The sequence below is a fragment of the Triticum aestivum genome, chromosome 3D (genome assembly GCF_018294505.1).
Source record: "Triticum aestivum cultivar Chinese Spring chromosome 3D, IWGSC CS RefSeq v2.1, whole genome shotgun sequence".
NCBI lineage: Eukaryota > Viridiplantae > Streptophyta > Magnoliopsida > Poales > Poaceae > Triticum > Triticum aestivum.
This window is the reverse complement of record NC_057802.1, coordinates 120,828,625-120,837,068: the sequence shown is the minus strand read 5'-3', so window position 1 is coordinate 120,837,068 and position 8,444 is coordinate 120,828,625. Positions and strand designations below refer to the sequence as shown.

Below are 8,444 nucleotides of genomic sequence, written 5' to 3'. Positions count from 1 at the left end.
GCAGTTATGCGGCTCGTCCATCGGAGCAGGGGAAACTGCTGGAGCTGGAGATGGTGCGCTGGGAGAATAGCCGGAGTTGCAGATAAGAGGTGGCCGTGCACGTGGGGAAATCGCCGGCCGTGCGGTGGATGACGACCTCACCGGCGAGATTGGGCTCGCGAAACAAGAGCGCGTGGTAGCGGGCGACCGGCCGAAGCTTCGGCCCCCGCCGTCTTCAAACGTTTTCCTTTTTAGGCCTTCTTTGGTTCATAGGGTAGGAAAATCGTAGGAATAGAAAAGTCAAGGAAATGAGATGACATGTATCTCAAATCCTATGACTAGGAACATGAAAGGAGATGCCCTTTGATTCACATCATAGGATTTTTTCCATTGAGTCTAGGCTAATGTTTATTTTCCTATGAAATGTGAAGGATAGGAAGAATTTCTCCATAGAAATAGGATTCCATTCCTACAAACCAAAGAGCTCTAAAGGAATTTTTCCTATAGAAATCCTATCCTATGAAATTCTACAAGATTCCTCTAAACCAAAGGAGGCCTTAAATCCACACCAAACGAGCTAATACAGGCATACACGCACTAAACAGTACTCCCTTTGTAACCAAATCTTGGTTACGGAGAGAGTATTAATTTGGTTACAGAGGGAGTATTAATTTGGTTAGGGTTTAAATCCAAAATTTACTGAGAGGTCAGGGTTTTCAACATAGACTGTGTGTGATGGCAGACGGCGGGGCCTTCTCTTGGCCAATTCGATAGCACACCTTTGTAATACTGGTGTCTCCTATATAAACCGACCAAAATCGTGGATTTGCCCCGTTTCCAACGTTCATCCTTCCTTCCCGTCGCCTTCTCTCCTCACAGATTTCTCCCCCCAAATTCGCCCCCTTCTCAGCCCCATTTTCCAGCAGCCGGTGCTCCCTCCTTCGTCGCGATTTGGTCTCCCGGCGGCGACGAGAGCACGGCGACGCAGCAAAGCCAGCCTCACTGGTTGCCGGCACTGGACCGGCGCGGATTGATTTCTTCTTTCCTTGGTAAGAGCCCTAAGCCTGGCCGGATGGATTGATTTCTTCTTTCCTCGGTAAGCACTCAGTTCGTCTCGTTATTTGCCGTGGCAACTAGCAACCAAAATCCGAACCATTCTTTCTTTCCATTCAGTTTTAGTTGCCGATTTGTTTGCTGACTGGTACCCTATCAGTCTAATCCGTCCGCCCATGGCTCGATTTGTACCGCGCGAGGTCGATCTGAGCAGCCCCTACGGGATTTACCCAGGAGCTGCGCAGCTGGTTTCCCAAATGATTGTGTGTTTCCTGAATTTCCATGCCGCACGTTGAGTTGAGTCCGCCCCTGCGTGGTATCAAGATTGCTGAACGATTCCTTTTGTACCCGAGCCGTACTGCAAGTGTATATCAGTGAATTGGGACAAGTGATTGGGGGATGTTCATTTTCGTACACTCACTTTCTTGTTTTCCCAACCATTCCAAGTTCTTTGCTTTGCTTTTAAAACTAGTGCTCCAGTTTCAGACAGTTGGGCTGATATGTTAAATCTGATGTTAAGTGAGTACCTATTGTCAGCAATTTAGTATTTGGCATGCTGTTCTTCTTCCAAGATTCTTAGATGGCCAATCTCACAAATCCTGTTCAATTTCTGACAATAAGATTGCACTTTCATATCTGTTTGGTACACCAGAGTTAAGAAGTTAAGTTCAGTGATGTCTTTCAGCGTATGAAATGGCACTTCTTGGGGATGCTACTGCTTCCTGTTCCATGCCATTAAGTAATATCAAACCTCTTTTTTAACGACAATTGATATTATCAGTAATTTAAAACCTACGAAGGGGAGCCTCGGCGCAGCGGTAAAGCTGTTGCCTTGTGACCATGAGGTCACGGGTTCGAGTCCTGGAAACAGCCTCTTGCAGAAATGTAGGGAAAGGCTACGCACAATAGACCCAAAGTGGTCGGACACTTCCCCGGACGGACACTTCCCCGGACCCTGCGCAAGCGGGAGCTACGTACACCGGGATGCCCTTTTAGTAGTTTAAAACCTACATTACACATTTCCTTATTCTTTCAAAAGAAAGCAAAGAAAGCACGCAATATTTTTGTAGATGCTTGTGCAAATTCATTTTTGATGAAACCTGCAACAAGTTCTTATTTAAGCACCATCTAATTTCTACCTTTCCCGATTGATGTCATCATCAATTTGATTGAAGTGCCAGTATCGTTTCATCGTATGAATGCCACAATGCCATACTTGCAGTAGAATAGTGTTTCCTTATACCTTAAAAGGACCCTCATACTTCGTTCTCTCTATCATGTCACTGCACTTTTTTTCTTCCTTTTTTGCATCATTTGACCAAAAGTTTGAAGCTCATTAGCCTCCTAGTCTAGAATGAAATGAATTGGAAAGCTGATATGGCAGTTTCCAGCAAGGCTATTTTAAGGTGCACTGCAATAGTTTGATGTTTATTTTCGAGTTTCTATTCTTGTTAAACGTGACAACATTTCTCAATGCATTCTAGCATAACCATTGGTATAATTTTCCTATCAGGATAAGCATTGATCCTGGATTTAGCTATTTCTTATGTCATAAGCAGATAAGCTGCAATGAAGGATTCTCAGGTGAATTTGCTTGCTATTATCAGTTGTCACTGAAAATCCCGTTCGTAATTATCTTTACCTTTGAGCGTAAAATTAGTTCTGGTTGGTCTAACCAGATGGTGAAAGTGGATAGAATATTTATTCACCAGACTAGAGAGTGAGATGACTATACATTATGAATTGCACATGAACCAGAGTTTTGCTACAGCTTTTCTTGGTAACTGCTAACGAAATACTTCTATAGTAATGTGGTGAATATAGGATTAAACGTTAACACATAATATTTGTGAGAGAATTGTTCCTCAATGCCAAGACATCCTTTTCTTCTTATTATTACCACTCATAATTGACTGTTACTGTTTTCAGTGTTTTTCTTTTTCTTTTAGCAGGTGATTGATTTATGTTACTTATGGACATTTCCTACAGGATATTCAGAGCACCACAGAGTTGCAGATGTCACCCCAGGGTACTAATGAAGTGCAAAGTAACCAACTAAACACAATGGCCACTGATGCACCTGCAGGAGATCCCGGTTCTGTGGCAGTCGCTAACAATGATAATAGAAAAGTCTCCCGTGAAGACATTGAACTTGTAAGACGTTTAGCTGTTCTGTATTCTTTAGCTTCTTGGATGCTAATTTATTACCAGATTACATCCCTCTGCAGTGGGGGTTCCACACTCTTGTAATTAATGAAACTTGACATCATGTTGCAGGTCCAAAATTTGATAGAGCGCTGTCTGCAGCTGTACATGACCAAAGGAGAGGTTGTTAGGACACTTTCTACTCGTGCTAGAATAGAACCTGGCTTCACTACTTTAGGTGATGTTGCAAATTCAGTTGCTGATGATATTCTTGTTTCGAGTTCTTTTTTCTACATACTAGTTTATTTGTGTGTTAGCTTCTTGTAATTCGGGCTCCAATCAGTAATATGGTACTATTTCTTACAGTATGAAAGTTACATCTTGCTCAAGAGGCATGCACAAATCCTGCCCATCATATTGATGAACAAATTTGCTCAATAAAATGAAGTTGTAGCCTTGTACTTACCTGTTTGGCCTATTCATCGATACTTACATGGATGGTAATTGCTCAGGACAAACACAAAATGTGAACTTCAAGCATCTAGACATTCATCCATTGGAGTTCTAAAGTCTTTCTGCTCATTTTCGTTTATACTTTTTGTATTTTCAGTATGGCAGAAACTTGAAGAAGAGAACTCTGAATTCTTTCGGGCTTACTATATAAGATTGAAATTGAAAAGACAGATTGTCTTGTTCAACCATTTATTGCAGCACCAGTATAACTTGATGAAATATCCAGCACCTCCGAATGTTCCGCTGGCTCCCATGCAAAATGGAATGCATCCTTTGCCAGGTAATGCCCTGTTTAACACATCTAGCTTCAAAAGAGGCTAAACAAGTGCATTGTAGTTTGGGATTTCCAGTATGCTATCTTCTCTACATAGCTATTATGTTTACTACAGTTTGCCTTCAGAAGGAAATGTGCACATTTTCTATCAGGAAATTTCCTTCCCTTTCCTGTAATTTTACTGAGAAAAAAATTACAAGTCCACACCTTATATCAAAATATCTTATCATAAGTAACCACACTTTTTCTCTGCTTTCTTGGGTCCATATTATCCTCATTTACCGCATCAGTGTTGGCTTGGTGTGGAAAGACTCTAAATGATATAATTATAGGATTAAAGATCTTACAGTGATGTTTTTGTTTCTGCACTAGTACCGAGTTTCATGGTGCAGCTTTAGCATGATCTGGCTAAGTTTCAGGTTTTAGCTGTAATCATTGACTGGTTTAGACATTTAAAAATGTATAATACAATTACCATTGCTATTGAACTCAAGCCCAGATCTGGTGCAGTTAACAATCTACCGATGGGGTATCCAGTACTTCAGCAACCTCTGATGCCTGCTCCCGGCCAGCCTCACATTGATCCGATGGTTTGTGGTCTATCCAGTGGTCATGTAGTGAATGGGATCCCTGCACCAGGTGGTTATCATCCAATGCGCATGAACTCTGGAAATGAGTAAGCATTACCTTTATCGGTTTAACCATGTTCTTTTCTCCCTTTATGCTTGATATTTGCATTGTGGGATTTATTGGTTTAATCATGTTCTTGAGAATATTTTGTCTGGCAAATCATATTTTATCTTTGTATGCATATCAAAACATTGAAACATTTTATCTTGGGTGTTGCTTCTGTCTATATAGTTGGAGCATATCCGCATATACACATACTGGGGTAAGGCATATACAGTTCTTTGTGCCGCACTAGTCAAACTGCTAGGGATTAAATGCTTACTCAAGTGGTCGATTCTTCAGTAATGTCACAACATGCTATTCACTAATTTATCCACTTTAATTATGATGCTTATTTATCATCTTTCCGCTAAAAAGTGAAAGGTACTTGCACCAGAAAAATCGCCTGTTCATTCTTCAGTAATGTCACAACATGCTATTCACTAATTTATCCACTTTAATTATGATGCTTATTTATCATCTTTCCGCTAAAAAGTGAAAGGTACTTGCACCAAGAAAAATCACCTGATGTCATCTGATGTTTCTGCAACGTTGTTCATTTTTTTAACCGATGTCCGAAAGCTGTTATTTCTACAAATACAAATATAGGAATTAGTATTGCAGGTTGCAGCCTTCTGACTTATTGTCTTGCAGAAAGTCTTTTGCTCTTGCTATTCATGTTCATGGCTAATATTATATTTTTCTGATGTTGCCTGAAGCATGGTTGTGGACAACGGTGCACCTGAAGTTGCACATGCTGGTGCTATGTCATCTGATATGGCTGTGAGTCCCTCATCAGCAGCATCAAGCCATGCTCCTTTCACTCCATCTGAGATACCAGGGATGGCCATGGATACATCAGTCCTGGATTCAGCATTTGGATCTGAGATAGGGAACACAGGACCTCTGCAATTAGGGGCAGATGGGTCGTCAAGGGAATCCATCCGATCCTTGGGGCAGCTCTGGAATTTCAGCCTCTCTGATCTTACAGCAGATTTGACAAGTTTAGGAGGTAATCTTCTGGCTTTGGTAGCATGACTTTAATTGATAGTATTTCTTTTGATAAGCAGCTCTTTGGAAACAGTAAACTATGATCTACTCCCTCCGTTCCTAAATATAAGTCTTTTTAGAGATTCCAATACGAATGTATATAGACATATTTTAGAAGGTAGATTCACTCATTTTGCTCCGTATGTAGTCTGCATTGGAATCTCTAGAAAAACTTATATTTAGGAACGGAGGGAGTACTCAGCATGAAAAGGTGAACATAGCCTACATTTGTTAGCTAGTTCTGTGGGCTGATTGCTGTCAAGTAATACAATATCTGTACTGCCAGATTTATTTTCTGCGTCCTACTTGCCTGTCATTCTAAAATTTTGATCACACTGTTGGTATTCCATGTTCATGTTCAGACTTGGAGGCTCTTGAGAATTATGCGGGTACCCCTTTCCTGCCCTCAGACTCGGATCTCTTACTTGATTCCCCAGACCATGATGACATAGGTAACCATGATGACATAGGTAATTTTGCTTGTGCTGTAATTTATCTCGGCTATGAATTGCGAATTAATCATCATATATATACCTGACTTGATGATTTAGTTTGAGACCGGCTTACTCATTTGTGGTATGTGGTATTATCTCCAGTTGAGTACTTTGCGGACGCCATCAACGGGTCTCAATCGGACGAAGAGAAGCCATAGAAGAACAGACTCAGAATAGTCCCATTGAGATTTAGTCCTGGCTAGAGTGTCATCTCATGTAGTGTAATCTCGCAGCCCGTGCATACCGGCGCAATATCAGACTGGGTGTTCGCCCAGAGGTGCGGTAATTGCGCGTCACTAAGGAATTTTGTAGTGGCCAATGCTAGTTCTTCGGAATAATCAGCCTCAGGCAGCCTTCACCGGATAAAGTTGCTGTCTACAAGTCTGAAAAGTTTAGAAAAAAAAATTGTGTCGAACCTCAGGAACAAATCAAACCCTTTGTAATTGCTGAACAAGTGGACAGTTCATCTGGTATTGCGCCATTTCGTGTCTTCCAGGTTGCATGTACAGCCAATTCAAGGTCTCCTGTACGGGCCTGTTTCTATTTTTTCTTTCTCTCTGAGAGTACGCCGATGGCGTGCCATGTATGTGTTCGAGAATGCATCAAATTAAAGAGTTCACTAGAGGCTTTTCTCAGGCCACGCACGACGTGTGTTGAGCAAAGGGTTCCAGATAACACACACTGGAACGTACCGCTGAGTCTCCTCGACAGAGATAGCGATCGGTCTAAGAAGCTTGAGAGAAGTGCTGGTGCAGATTTCCGGAGACCCGAGCGTTCCTTTGTTTCCAAAGGCTCCAGCATATGCTAGCATCACCACCGAACTGAATCGTTTCCGGTGTTGGCTTGGGAAGCAGAAATCTGGGCGGTTACAAGCAGTTTGGCGCCTCGACAGCGAGGTTCAGTCAGTCTCAGTGAGGGAGCTGAGGCAAGCATGCAGCACCAAACCTGACGCCAAGGCCCGTCGCGAGTAATCTAATCCCGAGTAAACAGTAAACATGGCAAATACGGTATACATCTTATACCGATACCTAAGCATGTGAGAGGCGGATGAAGGCGGGGACGGATCGGAAGTAGTCGCGTCGAGTCACTCCACTGGCTCAGGCTCATGACTAATTAACCATTCCTGACCGGCAAAAAATAAGCTTCGGCTTGGCTCATTCCCCCGCAACACGCGGCGCGCGCGAGGTGAGGCGGGCGGCGGAGGAGGAACGCGCGTGTACAACTCCTATTCCCAAACTCCCAATAGCAAGTGGTAGAGCAGCCCTTATAAAAATGTTTCACTCTTCCTACAGCAGTATGGTACTAAACTTCCCGCCACTTACCGTGCACATTCATGGGCCTTAGAGGTTAACCAGGGATCATTGCCTTATGTGGGTCTAAGCCCATTCATAATTCATCAAACTGCACAGCCCGGGACGGAGAGCGGTCGCGGGCCATGGACAGACACGGCATCGTGGAACTGGGGATTAGGTTCATCATCTCTTCACACTTCTGACCCGGTGATTCAGTGCGTGCCTTGCGTAGCTACCCTGTCTCCTTGGAAGAGCTCGGGGTGAAGAAAATCGTGCACGCCATGGCACGTCATGGTGCTCTGCACTGCACCCCCTCTTTACTCCCAAGTTCCCGGGGGCGGCACTTGTCGCTTTGGTCTGGGGACAAGTCAACAGTCAACTAGAAAACTCGTCCTGCCGTGGTCCGTAGAGAATGCCACGTCGACCTGCCCGATCTCGGCTGCACATGCTTAATTATTCCCAGTCAGCATTGACGTGACATGGCCATGGCGTGTCTCAACGAACATGATCTGTGCCTGTCTCTCTGTTTATGTCTTCGAACTGATTCAAGAAAAAGATGAAGTCGTGTACGTTCGGTCACTTGTAAAGCTCCTACTTCTTTTTAATGGATGAGGCAAATCTTATGCCTCCATTGTGAAAAAAGAAAAAGAAAAAGAAAAAGATGAAGTAGACGAGCAGCTTTCAGTGCAGGAACTAGGCACGACCACGCCCCCAGAACATCTACGGAACGGAAACTAACAAGAAGAAACGACAGCCAACACAAGTCTAGGCCCTCCACCATTGACCAACATCGCCATTTAACCTGCTTGGGCATGGGGCGATCAACCTCCTTGTCAAAAGACTCCCTTGTTTCATTCCACGAGCCAGGCGACGAGGACGACGATGCATGCTATTCAGCAGAGTCCTCTCTCTCTCTCTCTCTGTTTATGTACACGAAACACAGGCGCTAGAGTACACGTGAATCGGGCTGTTGAC

At 43.4% G+C, this 8,444-nt stretch overlaps 1 protein-coding gene across 3 annotated transcripts; it reads left to right on the top strand.

Annotated features, from left to right (window-relative positions):
• Nucleotides 1–733: 733 nt before the first annotated feature.
• Nucleotides 734–6,658, top strand: LOC123077788 (uncharacterized). Of its 3 annotated transcripts, none has more exons than XM_044500115.1 (9): nucleotides 734–1,028; nucleotides 2,546–2,616; nucleotides 3,022–3,186; nucleotides 3,310–3,415; nucleotides 3,788–3,970; nucleotides 4,475–4,640; nucleotides 5,353–5,645; nucleotides 6,046–6,135; nucleotides 6,280–6,658. In XM_044500115.1, exons 2-9 carry the CDS (start codon nucleotides 2,602–2,604, stop codon nucleotides 6,333–6,335), a joined length of 1,074 nt encoding a protein of 357 aa, XP_044356050.1. In that variant the 5' UTR covers nucleotides 734–1,028; nucleotides 2,546–2,601; the 3' UTR covers nucleotides 6,336–6,658. The 3 variants fall into 3 exon arrangements, with proteins under 3 accessions (XP_044356050.1, XP_044356049.1, XP_044356051.1); XM_044500114.1 differs by having other exon boundaries at nucleotides 6,046–6,153; XM_044500116.1 differs by lacking the exon at nucleotides 2,546–2,616 and having other exon boundaries at nucleotides 753–1,028; nucleotides 6,046–6,153.
• The last annotated feature ends 1,786 nt before the right edge of the window (nucleotides 6,659–8,444 follow it).